The 21,610-nt window shown below is 36.5% G+C and overlaps 1 protein-coding gene and 1 pseudogene across 1 annotated transcript; both read left to right on the forward strand.

Annotated features, from left to right (window-relative positions):
• The first annotated feature begins 15,440 nt into the window (after nt 1-15,440).
• Nucleotides 15,441-20,308, forward strand: LOC105801213 (germin-like protein subfamily 1 member 19; annotated as a pseudogene).
• Nucleotides 20,309-20,481: 173 nt separating this feature from the next.
• On the forward strand, nt 20,482-21,603 carry LOC128034654 (uncharacterized). Its single transcript, XM_052623384.1, has 3 exons — nt 20,482-21,040; nt 21,120-21,221; nt 21,343-21,603. Exons 1-3 carry the CDS (start codon nt 20,519-20,521, stop codon nt 21,481-21,483), a joined length of 765 nt encoding a protein of 254 aa, XP_052479344.1. The 5' UTR covers nt 20,482-20,518; the 3' UTR covers nt 21,484-21,603.
• The last annotated feature ends 7 nt before the right edge of the window (nt 21,604-21,610 follow it).

Consider the following 21,610-nt stretch of genomic DNA (forward strand, 5'->3'; position numbering starts at 1 on the left):
AAGCTGGGCACATATTACTTGGACGGCCATGGCAGTTTGATCGATGGGTAAATCATGATGGTTTCCTTAACCAATATACCTTTGTGTTCCTTGGAAAGAATTTTACTTTGGCTCCACTTCCTCCTCAAGAAGTCTACAATGATCAACTCAAACTTGCTAGTGAGATGGGTAAGGGAAGTGAGGTCAAATCATTGAAAAAGGATGAGAGTAAAGAGACCCTTAGTGTTAAAAGCCAACTTAAAGGACCAACATTGGTGAGTGATTGCACACACAAGTCACGAGATGAGAGAGTGAGTTTATTCGCTAGGTTTCGAGATATCAAATTTGCTCTTTGTACAAAACAAACATTTGTATTTATTAGGTTTAGGGAAAACTTTGTTTTGACTAACCCTAATACACATTTGCCTAGTTGTTTTGTTGATCTTTTGCAGGATTTTGAGGATGTATTTCCTTCTGAAATGCCTAAGGGATTACCTCCTTTACGAGGGATTGAACATTAAATTGACTTTGTGCCTAGGTCCAATATTCCGAATAGACCAGTCTATCAAAGCAATCCTGAAGAAACTAAGGAGTTCCAAAGGCAAGTTAAAGATCTCTTAGAGAAAGGGTTGATCCGTGAGAGTCTAAGTCCTTGTGCGGTTCCTGTACTTCTCGTCCCAAAAAAAGATGGTTCTTGGAGAATGTGTGTTGATTGTCGTGCTGTCAACAAGATTATGGTAAAGTATCGATATCCAATTCCTCGATTAGATGATATGTTGGATGAGCTTAATGGTGCATGCATTTTCTCTAAAATTGACTTAAAAAGTGGTTACCATCAAATAAGAATGAAACAAGGTGATGAATGGAAAACTTCTTTTAAGACTAAGTATGGCCTGTATGAGTGGTTAGTCATGCCATTTGGCTTAACTAATGCTCCTAGCACATTCATGAGATTAATGAACCACATACTTAGACCTTTTTTAGGAAAATTTGTCGTTGTGTATTTTGATGACATCTTGATTTATAGCAAAACTTTGAATGATCATGTTGGGCATGTTAAATTAGTCTTGGATGTGTTAAGGCATGAACGACTCTTTGCTAATCTTGAAAAATGCACCTTTTGTATGGATAAGCTTGTTTTTTGGGTTTTGTGATAAGTTCTACAGAATCCATGTGGATGAGGAGAAGGTAAAGGCAATTAAAGAATGGCCTATCCTAAAAGCTGTTTACGAGGTAAGGTCTTTCCTTGGGTTAGCGGTTTCTACCGAGTTTGTTCGTAACTTTTCCACAATTGTTTCGCCTTTGATGCACTTATTAAAAGGATGTATCTTTTCATTGGACGGATAAGCAAGAATTAGCATTTAATGAACTTAAAGATAAATTGTGTACTGCTCCTATTCTTGTTTTACCTAATTTTGAAAAGGCCTTTGAGATTGAATGTGATGCTTCTGGTGTAGGTATAGGTGCCGTCCTCATGCAAGATAATAAACCACTAGCCTACTTTAGTGAGAAACTTGGTGGAGCACATTTGAACTATTCGACCTATGATAAAGAGTTGTATGCCTTGGTAAGGGCATTAGAAGTTTGGCAACATTACCTTTTACCAAAGGAGTTTGTGATTCACACAGACCAGGAATCACTTAAGCACTTAAAGGGACAAGGTAAGTTGAACAAGTGACATGCGAGGTGGGTTGAATTCATTGAATCTTTTCCTTATGTGATAAGGTATAAGAAAGGTAAAGATAATATTGTGGCTGATGCTCTATCAAGGAGGTACAATTTACTTAGTACTTTGCATACTAAGTTATTAGGTTTTGAGTATCTCAAAGATTTATATGCCACTGATTCTGATTTTGCAAGCATTTATGACGCATGTGAACATGGTGCATTTCACAAATTTTATAAGCATGATGGCTATCTTTTTCGAAATAATAGACTATGCTTACCAAAGTGTTCAATGCGAGAATTGTTGGTTCTAGAGGCTCATAGTGGTGGTCTTATGGGTCATTTTGGAGTCACTAAGACTTATGATGTTTTACATGAGCATTTTTATTGGCCTAACATGCGAAAACTTGTTGAGAAAATTTTCTCTACTTGCATTACTTGTAAACAAGCTAAATCCACTGTGATGCCTCATGGTCTATATACTCCTCTTCCTATTCCTAGTTCACCTTGGACTGACATTTTAATGGATTTTGTAATAGGTTTACCAAGGACAAAGCATGGAAGAGATAACATCTTTGTGGTTGTGGATCGATTTTCTAAAATGGCTCATTTCATTCCATTCCATAAGACTGATGATGCAACCCATGTTGCCGATCTATTTTTCCATGAAGTTGTGAGATTACATGGAATCCCAAGGACTATCATTTCCGATAGAGATGCAAAATTTCTTAGTCACTTTTGGAAGGTGTTATGGGGTAAGTTAGGTACTAAACTACTTTACTCTACTACATGCCACCCTCAAACTGATGGTCAAATCGAGGTGGTAAATCAAGTTTTGGGATCTTTGCTTAGAGCCATAATAGGTAAGAATGTTAAATCTTGGGAAGAATGGATACCCTATGTTGAGTTTGCTTATAATCGTTCTATTCATTCTTCCACAAGTTTTACTCCTTTTGAGATTGTATATAGCTTTAATCCACTTACTATTTTAGATTTGCTTCCTTTACCTTTGAATGACATGCTAATTTAGATGGTGAAAGGAAAGTTGATTTAGTGAAAGAGATCCATGAGAAGGCTCGTAAAGCCATTGAGAAAAAGAATGAGTCCAATGCACATCGAGCTAATAAAGGGCGAAAGCAAGTCTTGTTTGAACCTGGAGATTGGGTATGGGTGCATATGAATGATTTCCTTCTAAGAGAAAGAATAAACTTGATGCACAAGGAGATGGACCATTCTAAGTACTCGAGAAAATAAATGACAATGCTTATCGCATTGATCTTCCTAGTGAGTATAGTGTTAGTGCTACTTTCAATGTTTCTGATCTTTCTCCTTTTGAATTTGATGTAGGTTCAGATTCGAGGACGAGTCTTCTTGAAGAGGGGGAGAATGATACGAGCCAAGGAGGTGACACTCAAGGGGTTGTTTTTCCTAGTGGTCCAATCACTCGAAGCAAGGCACGACAATTAAAATCAAAGATGAATGCTTTTGTCCAAGACTTTGTTGCTACAAATTTAATTCATCATGTTCGTGACATTGACAAATACGAGAATGCAATTCACTGGACCAATATTGGAATAGTGAAAGCCCATGAATTGGTGGATTAATCTTTTATGTATCTTATTATTATTATTTACTTAATTCTCATTGGTTGGGACACATCATTTATGAGTTAAGTAATTTTATTGGTTAGGTTATTTATTTATTTATTTATTTATTTTCTTAGATAATTTTAAAGAGTTTTATTAGGAGTCAATTACTCTTTAAAGAGTTTTTATTAGGATTCAATTACTCTTGTAATTTGCCTATAAATAGGCTTGTTTTCTACACATTGGGGAGATATAAAAATGAGTATTTGTTTTATTCCAAATTTGTGTGAGGCAAATTTTTGAGAGTACAGTGATTCTTCTCTTACTATTAGTTTGGAGTTTGTTACTTTCGAGGGTATTTCGGAGTTACAATTATTCAAATTTCTTTCCCGTTCATCGGTGTTTCTAGAGGTTCTTCTTCTAGTGGTTTCGTAGGGAGCCACTCAATCATTGGCCTTTTTGGGTACAAGTTAACCAAGGGTTCCATAGGGAAAATCTATCCTTTTTATTATTATTATTTAACTAATTTTATTTATTCTCGTTTTTATTTATAATTTGTGTTTCTCTTGTGTCTAGATCCAGGATTTCCGCATCATTTATTTTCTTCTTTTTCTTTTAAAAAAATGAAATCAAACAAAAAAAATAAGCGAAATCAAAAAATACCTTTGAAAAGTTTACTGTTTTTTTATTTTCTTATTAATCCTATTTGTGAAAAAAGGGTTTCATTACATCGTTCTGTTCGAGCTCTTTATAGCCAAAAAAAATACACAATGCTCTCATCTTTTTCTCTGTCTGTTGTTTGTTTTCCAGGTACGGAAGCCGTACACTCCGTACCTCTGACGTGGCGGGCATGCTAACTTGGAGGAGCGACAGCGACTAGTTTGCTGGAGGCTAGGGTTTCTGCCTTTTTTTCTTTTGTTGAATGTGTTTAGTTTTTGGGCCATATTGGGCCACTAGGGATTTTGTATTTGGGCTAATTGGGTTTGGTAATTTGGGCTGTTTGTAAATGGACATTTGGACTTTTAATTGTTTTTATTTTGGTTTTAAAATTTGCATTTGGGCCGAGGAAAAATAGGCCCGTTACACAATGAATTGGGTTTATACTTAAATTTAATGACTTCAAGGAAGCTAAGTTCCAAAGATCATCGGGAATGACATCTTTAGATAATATGCAACTTTCAAGACTTAATTTTACCAAAGAGCCCGGTAAAAATGCCCAAGAGAAACCCAATTCTTTGCTTCTTTTTGATAAAGCCAAGGAAGCCACAATCTAGCTTGATATATGGCAGTTTCATCTAAATTAAGCACCTTCAATGATTTCATATTACGCAGCTCCTGGGAACATCATCAAGTCTTGAACAACCAGATAAATTAAGCTCTTCAATTGATATTAATGAACCATTTGTCCTAGGAAGTTTCCTAAGACTTTTACAATCTTTAAGTTTCAAGAAAGTAAGCATCTTTAGCTCACCAATGAACTAGTCAACCTTCACCAATTTTATGCTGTCTTTGAGCATCAACTTCTCAAGACTAAGGAGTCCTGAAAAGTTTGGGGTTTTGATAAGGCTATGTGAATGGTTGAGATTAAGTATCTTTAAATTTGGGAGACACTGCAAAAAAGAGGAAAAGTTCTTTTACAAAATGTATTATGGTTTCAAACCCAAAAAAAAGGGGAAATTAGTAGGTAACATACCTCTTTATCCTTCCAAACCTGTTTACAGTTATTGTTCCGTATATCGAGAACAACTAGTCTTTTGATATCAAAATTTACTGGAAGAGATTGCTTAAAAAATCCATGCCAACATATCCATATTAAGCTTTTCGGAAAGTCTCTTCAAAATCCAACTGAAGGAATTTAAGTCTCTTCATCTTTGCAAATGATTGAATTTCCATACCATCATCGAGAAACTGATTTTTAGAATGCTTTGGAAAATGTAGACTTGTAGTTGTCCTTTTAGACTTGCCTTCTAGCGATCCTCGTAAGTTGAGGGTAAGGCACTTGATTATTTTTGAACCCTGCATTAGAAACAGTAACAGTTTAATAAAATTTAGATACATATAAACAAGAAAAAAATAAAGTAAACGAAGTTTCTTATTGTTTTTTCTCTTATTACATCAAATGCGTCCTTATGCCACAACCTAATTCATTTTCCAATATCAGGAGATTCTTGACGAATAATTTCTCATCCTATATCTCTAATCATTTGATGCATCATTAGCTTGTTTTTTTCATTAATAGTTAGGAGAGGCCTACCTATTAGATTTTCAATCCCGATTGTTGTATAAAAATCATAACCATCTAGAATTGTAGTCGTGTAATTTCTATCATTCCTAATGAATAAACAAGCTATGTCAAGGAATAAATTTTTGTCATGATCGTCTTCCAAAGAATCATAAAATCTTTTGAATTTTGCTATTAGGCATTACTTTTAATTTCTCCAATGCACTTTTCCATAAGCTCATACTTGTGTTGTACAGTGAAGAGCCCAAAACTTGAAGAGCTAATGGAAGCCCACCATAGTGTTTCACTAAATTTATTGCATACTCTATAAAACTTTCAGGTATAGAGTAGCAACCAAAGGCATGCCAATTAAAAAGTTGAAGTGATTCACTTGAAGCTAATTCTTTCACTTCAAATAACTCGATTAAGTCTCCATAACTGAATGATGCTTCCAAATGAAACACTTGGCTTATGAAATGTGCATTCAGTAAACATCGGTGCCTGCTAGTTATGATTATTTTACTTCTGGGATGAAAAGGAATTTGGGTCCCTATCAGTTTTCTTATTTTTTCCACATCATCAACATCGTCAAGAACAAGAAAAACCGTATTGTATATTTTGTGTATTTTACCTTTAAGGATATCTGAAATAAATTGTCATTGCAAACGAACTAAACCGTCACACTCTTGACCCGCTTCTCTAACATCAGTAAGGAAACTATAACCTTCAAACCTTTGGATGTTTTGATTGTAAACGACTTCGGCAATGGCCGTCTTCCCCATCCCTCCAATTCCACAAATTGTTGCAGTACCAACTTTGTTTGCTCCCTCTTGTTTTAACCACCAATTAATGCGTATCACCAAAGAATCTATTCCAACTAAATAAGGAGGGACATATATGTAACAGGTCAATTTTGACCTGGGTCTAAAGACCCAAAACCAATAAAAATAAAGTCTATTACAATGCCAGCCCAAACCACATGGCCCAAATCAAACCTAAACTGACCCAAATTGAAACCTAGCCTAACAAGCCCAAAAACACCTAAAACATTTCAACAAAAAATCCTAATCCTCAACCCTAGGGCGTCGCATCCTTTGCTGCTCCCATGTGCTGTCGTCGCCTCCTCTGCCATCGCTTGTCAGTCTTGCACCAAAACAGCAAGTTGACCTCGCCCCATAACCTACAAGAAGGAAAAAAATAGCAGCCAAAAACAGTAGACGCAGCGTAATAACAATGAAAAATAAAAGAAAAACATTTTGTATTTCAGCTTTATAAGCCCAAAAATCAAACAATGTAAGCGAGGACGGATATTCAAAAATTAATAGAAAATTTTTAAGGTTTATATCTATTTCTGCTTTACTCTTTTACGTCCTTTTTAGTCTACTGTTATTCTTTATTTCTTACCCTATTTACATATACAAAAATAAAACAAAAAGGAAAAGGGATCTTGCCTAGTACATTGCCGGTGCCGTCGTCGTCAGCCTTTTCCACCGAAACAGGGGCCTTATTGGTGAAGGGTGAAAACTTTCGGTTTCCTTTCCATCGGTCAAGCGTCGGCCAGTTTTTCAAAGATTTAAATCCTAGATCTGGGTTTAATTTGAAGAGGGGGCTGAAATGGGTTCTTTTGGGCTTTCCGGCCACCCTGGACGACAGTGCCTTCTCTGGCGACCGGTGGCCGTCACAGTGGACCGACGACCGAACCCACAGCTGGGGATTGGGCCGAATGAGAGAGGGAATTTGTGGAGAATCCTCTCTATTTTTTTTGAAACAAGAAGAAAATGAGCTTATTTTGGAAAATTTTGGCTTTTATACTGTTATTAAAACGGCACCGTTTCGTTCAAAGGCAACTAAACCCAAAACGGTGCCGTTTTGAGTGACCGTGTACGACCCGACCCATTTACCTGGAGGATCCGCGTGTTTTGTGACTAGGGTATAATTGCTACCCTAGTCCTTCTACTTTTCTTTGTGTTTTCAATTAGGTACCCTTTACTTTTTTCAATTTTATCCCACAACTCTTCGCGCTTGCAGTTTAGTCCCTATTTGAAGGGCGCCATTTTGGAGGGGAAGGGAAAATTTCCCTTTTAATCCCTCTATGTTATGTGCACGTTCAGAAAGATTCCCCCCTTTATTTTATTTGCGGATTCCCCCCAAAGTTCTGTTTTAAGTTCAAATTAGTTCATTTTGTTATTTTTGCTATTAAATTAATTAATTTTAATAGTGTTATCATTATTTTTACTATTATTATTATTTTTAATATTATTATTGTATTTATTATTATTACTTACCTTATTATTATAAATATTTACTCATTCATACCTTTTTTATTTCAAATTTAGTCATATATATACATACATATATATATTTTTACATTTTTATAATTTTATTCATCTGCTTTATTTATTTATTTATTTATTTACATTATCATAATTTTTATTCCGTCATATATAATTTTTATTCAAATTCGTAAAAAAGAGGAAACTTTGAAAATAAAGGCAATACTCGGTATTTGGGATCTTCGAGAGGATTGAGCCCTAACGTATTAGGTTCCAATTTTCTTCGTTGAATCTAAATAGTCGAGAATGCTCTTTAATTAAAAAAACATAAATAAAAGGCTCATTATCAGGAATTCAATATGTTGTGTCCTAACGCATTGGATATAACACGTTGTTTTCTCGAGATGAGAATTTTTCTAAAAAATATTAAAGGCAATATTCAATGTTTAGAATTTTGAGAAATTGTGCCCTAACGTATTGGGCTGCGATTTTTTCATCTGACTTAAACAATTGAACATCCTTTTAAATTTTATTGCACGAGTTTTTGGACAAGCTCATTTTTGAGGAAGTGAAGTATCATGCCCTAACTCATTGGGTATGACATTTTCTCTCTCCGAAATAAGAGGGTCTTAACGGCTAATTTTATTTATACAAGTTTTTTTTACACAAGGATCGTATTTTAAAATCTTTGCACATTCTTGACACTAAGACATTAATTAATCACCTAGGTACCAATTTTTAGGCGTTACGAGGGTGCTAATCCTTCCTCGTATGTAACCGACTCCCGAACTGATTTTTCTAAATTCGTAGACTAAAAGTATTATTTTAATAAATCTAAACCGTTAATTAAAAAAATAGTTTTATGAGGTGCTCCGATCACACCTCATTAAAAAAAGATTGGTGGCGACTCCACATTCGTATTCATTTTTAAAATCCAAGTCGACCCCGTTTTCACAAAAAAAAATGGTGTTAACAACTTGGCATCTCCACTGGGGAATTAAAATAAGAGAATCAAGCCATGAGTTGATAGATTGGTTTAAATTTACGATCCTTTCGTTGTATTTCATTTTTATAGTTTGCGTCATTTTGCTATTTTGCTTTATTTGTTCAAGTCTCTCGACATATTTTTGCATATTGCATTTGCATAACCATTCTATTATACTCTTTTAAGTGGAAGTGAGAAGCTATTCCTTCGTGAGGTTTTCACCTCCGTGCGGGATAGTGGATCACTTTCGGGATACATCCATACCTATGTCTTCGTGAGATTTTCATCTCCGTGCAGCCATAGGGAAATGTATTCCCCTGAACTGAACTCAGTCCATATGAGCCTATAATGGGTGAGGATCAAGGAATCTGCTGGTTCAAGTACCTTTACTTTAGAACCGAACTGCATATAGTAAGCCCTAGGAGCCTACCCTAGGTAGAACCACGTCAAACCCCTAGTGGTCACCCGAATAAGTGCTTTATTTATTTATTTCTTGCTTGCTTTTGTTTTGTACTAACCTATTTTCTTTTATTTTGGTTATAATTGCTTTGCATTCTCATCATAGAAAAGAGGTGTTGATTCAAATTTGATTGCTAAACAGAAAAGTTTGTCATGGAAAACGAATTTCCTAATAAAATGGAATATAATGCGACTACCCGAATATGGTCTGATTAAACACAACAAGAGAAGGCTGAAAGTTTGTGGAGGAATATACGACTATGCTTCGCTGCCTAAGGATTCAAACCGACAAAGATTATTCGAGAGTTGTCACGTCTCAACGAAACTAAAGAGCATCGCGGGGTGATCAATGGGTCGTGGCTCGGATCAAACAAAAAGGAGATAGTAGAGATAGATTTTGGAAAATTCACAAGATTTGATCCTAGCATCTGTATATGAAGAAAAAGATCGATGTCTTCGCCTGGAATATGTGGGCAAAGCCGTATATGTAATATGTTTTATGTAAATAAATTTTTTTTAGAAAAGTTGTTCTAATAGAATTGAATTCAGAATCGATGCCTCTCTTTCTTTTTGCATTCATTCCATGCATTTGCATTACATTGCATCATATGCATTAGATTTTCACAAAAGGAACCTAATAGTAAAATTATTTTAGTTAACCTGGAAACCAACAAGAGTCAACCAATTGAACATCGCTACAGTACCCGTCTTAAGACGAAAGCAATGGATCAGAGATTAGAAAGATTAGAACAATTGCAAAAAGAGATGCATGATTAGATGTAGGAACAACTGGATAAAATTCAACAAGACATGAAAGAATCCCAAAGGAGTTTCATGAGCCAGTTAGTGCACTATTGGCTAGAGGGAATGATAAAGGGAAGAGCCCCGTAGTCAATTCTGGTGATGATAATGAAGACTCTGCCTATCCCCCAGGTTTTACCCTAATAAGCGTCCAGGCCCAACACGACATGCATGTACAAAGGGTGCCTACTACTAACGGACCCCAACGATATCAAGCCGGTACCTCGGCACCAATGAACTACCCGACAGGCTCAGGTTCCAATCCAGGGGACAATCTAGACAATCCCGTAGTTCCTGACCTATACGAAATGACAGAAATAGAAAAAGTAAAGATGGAACTACCAAAACAACTCGAAGATCGATACAAGTGGTTGGAGGAAAAACTCAGGGCCATGGAAAAGGCTGATTACCATTGCGGGGTTGACACCAAGGATCTAAATTTGGTCCCAGATCTAATACTCCCACCAAGTATAATGGGACCAGTTGTCCCGAAGCTCACATCACGATGTTTTGCCGAAGAATGACAGGATACATTGATAACGATCAACTGTTAATTCATTGCTTCTAAGATAGTTTGATTGGTTCGGCCGCCAAATGGTACAACCAACTAAGCCATGCCAAAATCCACTCATGGAAGGACTTGGCACAGGCTTTCGTAAAGCATTACAACTATGTAACAAACATGACACCCGATAGAATCACATTGCAGAACATGGAGAAGAATCAAAGTGAAAGCTTCAGGCAATATGCCCAAAGATGGAGAAAGGTAACAACATAAGTTCAGCCACCTCTTCTGGAGAAAGAAACCACGATACCTTTCATCAATACTCTGAAAGCCCCATTCAATAACTACATGTTGGGAATAGCTACCATAAGCTTCTCAGTTATGGTAATGTCTACCGAGATGATTGAAAACGCCATAAGAAGTGGGAGATAGAAGTAGGGGAAGTTGTCAAAAGATCAACCCCAAAGATCAAAGAAAATGAAGTGAGCAACCTGAGCTTGTATAATAAAGGGTATTCAAAATTGGCCACTGTAGGCCAGCCAAGGACGATAGCTGCTAACTATCAAAGCCCCTCAAAGCAAGAATCCAACTCGAGGCCAAACATAAAAGGGCTCCAGTTCACACCCATCCCTATGACGTATACAGAGTTATATCAGAGTCTGTTTGATGCGTGTGTAGTAGCTCCGTTCTACTCAGATTCCATGCAACCTCTGTTCCTAAAATGGTATGATGCGAATGCCCAATGTGAATATCACGCAGGAATAACAGGGCACTCAATTGAAAACTGCACTACATTTAAAAAGTTAGTTGAAAGGTTCATCAAGATGAGCATCGTGAAGTTTGACAATCCATCAGGACCTAATGTGGCAGGAAATCCGTTACCCAGTCATCCAGACCCAAGGGTAAACGCGATACTTGAGAATAGAGGAAAGAGAACCAAAACTAATTTGCAGAAGTAAAAACCCCATTGAAATGGGTTTTGAAACAAATGATAGACATGGGATTAATCATTCAAGATTTAGGGAAGAGACCAAAAGGGATGAGGAGTTACTGTGAGTTCCACGCTGAAGAAGGCCATGAAGTCCAAGAGTGCGCTGAATTCAAAGCATTGGTGCAAAGCCTAATGGATGATAAAGAGTTGGAATTCTTTTAAGAGGTCAAAGGCCCGAAAAGAATATTGGGGGAGTCTGAATGTTGACGCCATATCCAAAGAGAGATCCGGGAAGGAGAATTTATCATGTAATCGCCCTTACACCTGAGAGCGTTTTGAACAATGGGACTGTGGAAGAGATCCCTGAACTTTTTAGACCCAATTCAGAGTAATGTCCAAAACGCACTTATTGCTCTAAGCCTGGGAGCAATAAGAATCCTTATGTGAGATAGGCTTATGCCCAACATCTTTATGTTAATAAAATGCATCTTTTTTTCTCACTTCGAGCAAATATTATTTTATTATTTCCATTTCATTCATAATCATACTATACAGATAAATATTCTTAGATTCTTTTATTCTTTCGATCTATTTTCGTCCCTATAACAGGTCTTCAAGTATCAATGATATGAGCGACACTGCTATTAACTCAAAACCTCCTTTTGAGCAAGATATGTGTCCAGAAGAACCTCAAGACTTTAAAGACAACCAAGATTGTAGTTTATCCCCTAATTTTTTATTGATGGTAGAACAAGTCGAGAAACAGATCCTACCTTACCAAAAAAATCAGTGGAAATTATGAGCTTAGGAAAAGAGAAAGAGGTGAAGATCGGAGTCTGTATCACCGCAGAGATAAAATGAGACGTCATTGAGTTACTCCAACAATTCAAAGATGTTTTCGCATGATCAAGATATGCCTAAACTACTAAGACGTGTGGATGTTGTTGAGGCTAAGAAAATCTTGGAAGAGGTTCATAAGGGTGTCTGAGGAACACATGCTAATGATTTTGCAATGACCAAGTAAATCATGAGATTTGGGTACTGCTGGTCCACCATGGAAAGGGATTGCATTAGTTATACCAAGAAAAGCCATAAGTGCCAAATTTATGGAGACAAGATTTATGTACCTCATTTATCTCTTCATGTTATGACTTTTCCATGACTCTTCTCTATGTGGGGCATGGAAGCTGCTTCATATGCCAATATCACAAAGCTGACAGTCAGCAAATTCTTGAAAAAGAGAAATCATAAGTCTGAATGGAATGCCCAAAAAGGATCATATCTGACAATGCACTAAATTTGAACAACAGCACAATATCAAAAGTTCGTAGTCTGTTTAAGATTAACACCATGTCACCCCAAAATGAACAGTACAGTAAAAAAATACAAAAAACACAAAAAAAAGAAAATAAAAAACAAAAAATAAAAAAAACCCTCTACCGGGGAAACTCATTTCTCATTGGTATAGAGGTAGTTTTACCCATCGAAGTTGATATTGCTTCCATTCGAGTCTTGTCAGAGTTGAAGTTGGATGAAGCAGAATGGATCTAGGCCCGATATGATCAGTTAAATTTGATTGAAGAGAAAATGTTGAAAGCTATCCGTCATGGCCAAATGTACCAAAAGCGAATGATGCGAGCTCACCAAAAAAGGTTCACCCCAGAGAATTTCATGAGGGGGACCTAATATCGAAGAAGATCCTTCCTATACAAAAGGACTTCAGAAGAAATTAGATGTCAAACAGGAAAGAACCTTATGTGGAAGGCCTTATCTGAAAAAGTGTCGATATTGACCAAGATGGATGGCAAGAACCTGCCTAATCTTGAGAATTCTGATTCAAGTAATAAATACTTCACTTGAAAAAAAAATGAACAGAAAAAATAAGAGAAAAGAAGAACGAAAAAAGAAAAAGGAGAGGCTAAGGTGAAAACCCGCAAAGGGCACCTTGAGACCAAAGGGGTTCTGAATTGAAAACCCAGGAATGGGCAGTTCAAATTTTGATCGAAAGTGGGGTATACAGTAGTCTTGTCCTCTCCAAATTAATAAGAAGGAGAGATGCTACATCTTGGGGCATCAAAAAAGTCTTTTAGGACTTCTAATTTGCACTAAAGCGATGATAATTTTGATTAGACATATTGGCAAGTGATTAGACAGAAACTAGCCAATGAAAAAGAAAGTTATATGAATCTAGTCACTAGATTAAAGTCAAGTTGTCATATTTTATTATTATTTTCAGCTTATTTAAGCATATTTTTTTCATGTAAACTATGTATCAATTTTTTATTGAAACAGTTCACCAAAAATTAACTTCTCCATTTTTCATCTTTTTGCTTCTATTTCAACCTCCCCTTCATAAAAAATCCAACAATTGGTATCGAGAGCCATTTATTTTTTAGGCCTGTTTTTATAAAAAAATGTCTTCAGCAAACTTTACAACACCACCACCCCCTGTTTTTATAGGTGAAAACTACCACATCTGGGTAGTAAAAATGAAAACCTATCTGCAAGCCTTTGATCTTTGGGAAGTTGTAAATTTTAAAATAAAACCATCAATGTTGAGGCCAAATCCCATAGTTGCTCAAATAAAACAACACAGTGAGGAATGTGCAAAAAAACACAAGGCAATGTCATGCCTACAAAATGGTGTTTCAAACATGATCTTTACAAGAATCATGGCATGTGAAACTCCCAAACAAGCTTAGGATAAGTGTAAGGAGGAGTTCTAGGGATCATAGAAGACAAGGCTGCAATAGATGATCAATCTCAGACAAGATTTCAAAAACCTAAAGATGAAAGAAGCTGAGACTGTGAAGTAATATTTAGACAGAATCATGGAAGTGGTGAACCAGATAAGACTGCTAGGTGATCAATTCTTTGATAGTCGAGTAGTTGAGAAGGTGATTACGACACTTCCTGGGAGATACGAAGAAAAGATATCCTTACTAGAAGATTCAAGGGATCTATCAACCATATCGCCCTTAGAGCTAATCAATGCTCTATATGCTCTAGAATAGAGAAGGGCAAGTAGAAAAGAAGGACATGCTGAAGGAACTTTTCAAGCCAGAAATAGAGATGCTGCGAGCTTTTTAAGTCAGAAAGAAAAGAAGAAATGGTCAGATAAGAAGGAAAAGTCAAAGAAGGAAGGTGGAAAGAAAAAATATCCATGGTGCTCACACTGTAAAAAGTTAGAGCATCATGTGAAGTTCTGTTGGTTTAGGCCTAACGCTCAATGGAAAAATTACAAGTAGTTTGGCCACGTAGAAAAAACATGAAAAAACAAAGGACATACATAACAACAAGGTGTTGAGGCACAAATAACAGAAGTAGAAGAACTGATGTTCACAGTTTCCTACGAAGCCCAGCTCACAACACCATGTGAACTCTCCAACAGAGTAAGAAAGAATTAGCTCGTAGATAGTGGGTGTGCGAGTCATATAACAGCAAATGCGAGTATCTTCAAGAATGTTGAAAAAATGTTTCATTCCAAGGTGAAATTTGAAAATGGCCAGTATATTGAAGCAGTTGGAAAGGGAGATGTTTTAATCAAAACTCTATCAGGTACTAAACTTGTCACAGATGTATTTTTAATTCCTGACATAGATCAAAACCTGCTAACTGTAGGACAACTACTCGAGAAAAATTAATTTGTGGTATTCAAAGAAAACAAATGTATAATTCTTGATCCAAGTGGATGCGAGCTGATATCAATAAAAATAACAGACAGAAGTTTTACTGTCAACTAGAACTTAGCAACTTTAGTAGCATATACTAGCTCGCTGGATGAAACAAAACTGTGGAATAAAAGAATGAGACATGTTGATTACAAATCCTTAAGTCTAATGCCCAAGAATAACCTGGTTGAAAATTTATCAAATACAGCTGAACATGAAGATGTATGCAAGGTGTGTCAGCTTGGAAAACAGGCGAGGTCTCCATTTCTTGCAAACACAACATCGCAAGCCACTGAAAACAAGTTTGCTAAATGGAAGTAGGTACTTTATGCTGTTCATAGATGGCAGTACAAGGTTCTATTAGATGTACTTCATGAAGAACAAGTCTGAGGTGGCTGAAATCTTCTTCAAGTTTAAATCCATGGTTGAAAAACAAAGTAACTGCAAGCTCAAAATGATAAGATCAGACAATGGGGTAGAATACACCTCAGAAAGGTTTGAAAAATTCTGCGAAGAAGCTGGTGTCCATCATCAACTATGCAATGTGTACACTCTACAACAGAATGGTGTAAGTGAAAGAAAAAATAGAACTGTGATGAACATGGCTCGTTGTTTGAAGGTAAATTGTCAAATGATTTTTAGGCAGAGGAAGTAAACACTACTGTTTACCTGCTGAACAAACTACCTACTGAAGCAGTTGAAGGGAAGACACTATTTGAAGCCTGGTATGGTTTTAAACCTTCTGTGTCACATTTAAAAGTATTTGGTTGCACATGTTTTGTTCACGTTCCAGAAGAGAAAAGAAGTAAGCTGGACAATAGATCACAGCCAGGGATATTTGTTGGATATTTATTGCGTGTAAATAACCAATACAATTGTACAAGTGTACACGTCATTCAAGTAATAAAGTGATAAGTAAGTATCATCTCAATAGGGATCGAAAATTTGTAAGAGATTGGTTAAGTTATTATAATATTGTTAACTATACTAAATAGAAAGAAATATTTTTAAATTGAATAAGATGTTGGTATAATGAACTAACATAATTTAATGCTAAAAACAGAGGATTGATATGGCAAATAAAATGTAGTGGCAAATTACAGAGAAAAGCAAGAGTAATTCTGTTATTGAATGAATAGGGCTGGAATTATTTAGGTGAAATGCTCATATCAAAATAATATCATGGCCAAATATTGTCTAATCAACTACTCGGGGAGTTACTATTGTAACCTGCCTCTTTCCATAGTTAGATTTTAAGCTAAAAATTTAAGTTACTGTATGTCTACAGAACTCTAGATTAATAACTACAATGAATGTTCATCTCTGCACAACTCGGAACATCTATATCTAGAGTACTACGAATATCCTATCAAATATTCGCTTGAATCAAATGATTCTAGATCCAGTATATTTAGCCTTTTCAGAATTAAAAATACATTTATGAACACAACATACAATCAGCTATATTTAGAGCTTGCATACATGTATTTAAAATAGGCATAAATCAAATGAAGTAGTGATATATACAATTTCAAATCATGAGCATTAGAGATGATAAACATCCACCCAAATAACTCCAACCCAAAAAAGATTTAGTTCATGGGTGGAAAAGTAAACACCAAATTTAAATCATTCATCAACATTAAAGAAGTTTGAATCACAGAAGTCAGGAAAACTGAAGGGAGAACTGCAAGATTTCTCGCCACACTCCGGCTTCTCTTTTATCTTCTAATCGTACGTGAATCCAGGATAGATGTCTTTTCCCCTTTTTCACGCCTGTATTCTGCTCTCTGTAGTTTCTATCCTTTCTTTCTCTGAAATTCTCTAATGGAGTTTTTCTCTGTGCAGAGAGAGGATTGTTGTCACTAGTCTCTTTCTCACACAAATTCTCAACCTCTTTTCTTTTCTTCTTCTCTCTCCTTCTTTTATTAGGTAGATCCGTCCCACCTCAGCACACTTTTTTCATTCCTCTTTTCAGGTTGGATTTTCTAATACACGCACAGCTGGCTGAGAATGACGTGGATAAAGTACTGAGTCATATTCTCGAAATTACCATAGCAAATTTGTTGGCAATCAATTTCACCATTTCCCACGGCAATATATCACTTCCTTTATTTTTCCCTCTTCATCTTCTTGCTTCTCCCCAAATAATATAATGACCATTATATCACAACCCAAGCTTTGTTATGTAATGTTCTAAAAATATCCTAAAATTGAAAATGTATTCACTTAATTACAACCAATTAATTCTATTTAGAGGCCTTAAATATAACTCTTTTCAAGAGTTATCAATATTCATGTGTTAAGAAAGGATGCAGAATCTATAATCCTTTCACCAAAAAGGTGATCATAAGCAGAGATGTGAAGTTCGATGAAACAAAAATATGGAATTGGATTGCAACAGTTGAAGAGATGTGTGAACAAGGGAGTCCAAGACCAGATCTACGAAACACTGTAAATAAAACTGAAAATGATGTAGTTGATGAACAACCCGTGCGAGGACATCACTGAAATCTATCAATAGTGTAACCTGGAAAGGCAAGAACCAATCACTTTTGAAGAAGCTAAAAGGCGAACAATTATGAAAGATGAGATCACCATGATTAACAAAAATGAAACATGAGACTTTGTGGATAGACCAGTTCATAAGAAAGTAATTGGTGTTAAATGGGTGTTTAGAACCAAGATCAATACTAATGGATCAGTCAACAGATATAAAGTAAGGTTGGTTATGAAGGGGTTTAACCAGCAATATGGAGTGGACTTCACTGAAACCTTTGCCCCTATTGCTAGGTTAGACACCATAAGGCTGTTTTTGACTCTTGCTGCTCAAAAAGGTTAGAGAATACATCAGGTGGATGTCAAGTCAACCTTCCTAAATGGTTATTTGAAGGAAGAGATTTATGTCGAACAACCGCAAGGGTTCACAGTTCTTGGGTGCGAGGCCAAGGTGTATAGACTGCACAAAGTGTTGTATAGTTTGAAGCAAGCACCAAGTGCGTGGTATAAAAGAATTGACAATCACCTGATAGAAATGGGTTTTGAAAGAAGCATCAGCGAGCCCACTTTATATGTGAAGAAAAATGTTAATGAAATACTCCTTATTATTGCATTATATGTTAATTATTTACTTATGATTGGCAGCAACAACAAACTAATGATTGTATTCAAGGATCAGATGCAAGACAAGTTTGAAATGGTAGGCCTAGGTGAAATGACATACTTCCTTGGTCTAGAGATGAACCAAACTCACAATGCAATCTTTATAAACCAGAAGGGGTTTGCAATAAAAATCCTGTGAAGATATAGCATGGAGAAGTGTAAACCTGTGAGCACCCCTATTGCTCAAGGTGAAAAGCTCACTAGCAATGAAGATGTCGAAAAGTTATGCTACAGAAGCTTGGTAGGATGTCTGCTTTACTTGACAACATTCAGACCTGACATCATGTTTGTTGTAAGCTTGTAGTCAAGGTTCAAGAATTGTTTTAATGTGAACCACTACAAAGCAGCAAAAAGAGTTTTACGATACATAAGAGGAACTTTTGATCATGGAGTGAAATTTATGACTGAAAAGGTCAAGCTACTTGGGTATTCATATAGTGATTGGACTGGATCCACTGAAGACATGAAGAGTACCTTAAGTTATTTCTTTACTTTAGGATCAAGTATGTTATGTTAGAGCTCGAAGAAGCAAGAACTAGTGGTACAGTCAACTATAGAAGCTGAGTATAGTGCAGCTGCAGCTACTATAAATCAAGCCATTTGGTTGAGGAAATTGCTGAATGATTTAAATTTGAAGCAAGAAGAAGCAACATAGGTTAAGTGTGATAATCAATCTGCTGTCGCAATTACAAAAAATCCAGTGTTCAATGGTAGAACAAAACATTTCAAAATCAAGTATCACTTTGTGAGAGAAGTGGAGCAAGCCAAGGAAGTCACACTAGTTCACTGTAGTTTACAAGGTCAATTATCTGACATCTTAACAAAACCTCTTGGGAAAATGAGGTTTGAAAAGCTACATTATGATATTGGAGTTTAAAGCATGGAGGTTAAGGAGGAGTGTTGTGAAATGACCATCCATGCGAACTGCGAGCTCACTAGACGAGCTCACCAAGAACTATGAGCTCACCAAATTGTGCGAGCTCACCAAGACTGCGAGCTTACCAAACTTGAGAGCTTACCTAGAAGCTTTTCACTCTACAAGTTGCCAACTTACCAACTTGCACTGAAGCAATGATAATTTTGATTAGACATATTGGCTTGTGATTAGACAAAAACCAACCAATGAAAAAGAGAGTTATATGAATCTAGTCACTAGATTAAAGTCAAGTTGTAATATTTTATAATTATTTTCAGCTTATTTAAGCATATTTTTTCATGTAAACTAAGTATCAGTTTTTTAATAAAACAGTTCACCAAAAATTAACCTCTCCATTTTTCATCATTTTGCTTCTATTTCAACCCCTCCTTCATAAAAAAATCCAACATTTGGTAAGTGTGAAAGTAGTGAAGTAATTTTCTTTTCTTTCCATTGATGCAGTTTTTGTTAATGGCAAGTTCTGCAAAGACCCAAAGCTTGCAACCCTAGAAGACTTCTTCCTTTCAGGGCTCAACATTCGAGGAAATACATCAAACCGAGTAAGATCAGTGGTCACTCCAGCCAATGATGAACAAATACCAGGACTTAACACTCTTGGCATTTCTATAACTTGAGTTGACTATTCATCTTATGGGTGACTAAGCCCTCCTCACGCTCACACTCGTGCCAACGAAATCCTAGTCGTTTTGGAGGGCACACTCCGCTTTGGCTTCACTACATCGAACCCGGATAACCATCTCTTCACCAAAGTCTTAAACCCTGGAGATGCTTTTGTTTTCCCAATCGGTTTGATTCACATCCAGCAGAACATAGGGCAGACTCATGTTGTTGCCTTTTCTGCTTTCAGTAGCCAAAACCCAGGGACTATTACCATTCCAAGTGTACTGTTTGGTTCAGACCCTGCCATCTATTCTGATGTTCTTGCCAAGGCCTTCCAGATGGATAATAATATCGTTAACCAAATTCGATCCAATTATGGTGGGATAACCAAAAACTTGTCTAATTGATAATCGTCTTGTCTGGATAACGTTTCATTTGTTGCTTTGAATTTTGGTATTTCGTGGATTGAAATATAAAAATAAAAAATAAAGAGGTTTTGCTTATGTATTTTGGCTTAACAAAACCTTTCTGCATGTTATTACGATCATATGATATGGAATGTACTTGTACAATTACTGTCACACAAATCAAGATTCAAGAGTCATCCGTACAGCCCCATCAAAAGTTTTTATATAAACCTTCAATAGCTTCACTGCCTCTCCCCCATGCGTTTCAAACACGAAACAGTGTTTCTCAAATTAATAAAGATTGAAAGCTTTGAAGAATCAACAAAGGCAGAAGCAATGGGTGAAATGACCCAAGAACCAGGCTTTGAAATTCCAAACCAGGAAGAAGATGACCTTAAACTCCAAGAACCCATCAACCTATCCCTCCTCCACCTTGATAACTTCAAGAACAACCAGCAAAACCGCCATTCGTGCACAACCTGTGCCTGCAATGTCACCGCTTCCAACCCAATGAAACGTCCTTCTCCTGAATCAATCGCTGAACACAAGTCCAAAAAGCCTTTGCTCGAGAATCAGTACTCCCTTTCTGGCTTCTCCAAGATCCCTCTTCCACTGCTTCAACGCTCTACTTCTGACCCTTATACACCTACAAAACCTAACCTTTCGGACACTGCAAAGACCTTAGAAGATACCCCACTGTCAAAAGGAAGTGCTTCTTCTTCATTGCCTCCAAGAGCCCCTGTCTTAAGCAGGTCTATATCTGATCCCATTTTTTCTCCTGCCAAGTCCTTGTCAAGGTCTTCAAGCTCCTACGAGATGGGGGTGGAATTGATCAAGGAAGAGAGTCCCAGTGCCAAGGTTGGTTTTCTCTTTCATTTCAAACTGCTTTTGTTATTTTCTTGATCCATGACTGATTTATTATACATGCGAATGGCAGAGATTGAAGAGAATGAAGGAGCGGATGAAAGAAATGAGCAATTGGTGGGGTGAGGCTATGCGAGAAGTTGAAGATGTACTGTGCACCACTGAGGCAATCAAGGTTTGCTTTTCTAATTTCTGTGGGGTCTTTGCTTATTGGTTGGTGTTTGATTTCCAAGAAAATGGTGGAACTAAAAGGATCTTTGATTCTTGGTATTAATATGTGGAGCTTGTTGTTATAGGATAATGGTGAGCCAGATTGTGAAGAAGCTGTGAGAGTGGAGAAAATTGGGGAATGTTTGGACCTTCATTTCAAGTGCCCTTGCGGAAAAGGCTATAAAATTCTTCTATCTGGAAAGAACTGCTATTACAAGCTCATCTAGATTTGGTTCTTACCATCAACGGTTGAGTGCTCATCAATCATTATATGTCAACTTCATTTCTTTTGTTAGAATTTATTCTTCTGGTACCTGCACCAGTTTGAGGAATTGTAGCTTTTATTTTCTTTTG

The sequence above is a fragment of the Gossypium raimondii genome, chromosome 11, assembly GCF_025698545.1.
Source record: "Gossypium raimondii isolate GPD5lz chromosome 11, ASM2569854v1, whole genome shotgun sequence".
In the NCBI taxonomy this organism is placed as follows: domain Eukaryota; kingdom Viridiplantae; phylum Streptophyta; class Magnoliopsida; order Malvales; family Malvaceae; genus Gossypium; species Gossypium raimondii.

Excerpts from the sequence above, each read along its gene's own strand:
- LOC128034654 (XM_052623384.1), top strand. The coding sequence starts at position 20,519 with ATGGGTGAAATGACCCAAGAACCAGGCTTTGAAATTCCAAACCAGGAA. Across the intron at positions 21,041-21,119 it reads AAGAGAGTCCCAGTGCCAAG|AGATTGAAGAGAATGAAGGA; the intron begins GTTGGTTTTCTC and ends TGCGAATGGCAG. Across the intron at positions 21,222-21,342 it reads GCACCACTGAGGCAATCAAG|GATAATGGTGAGCCAGATTG; the intron begins GTTTGCTTTTCT and ends TTGTTGTTATAG.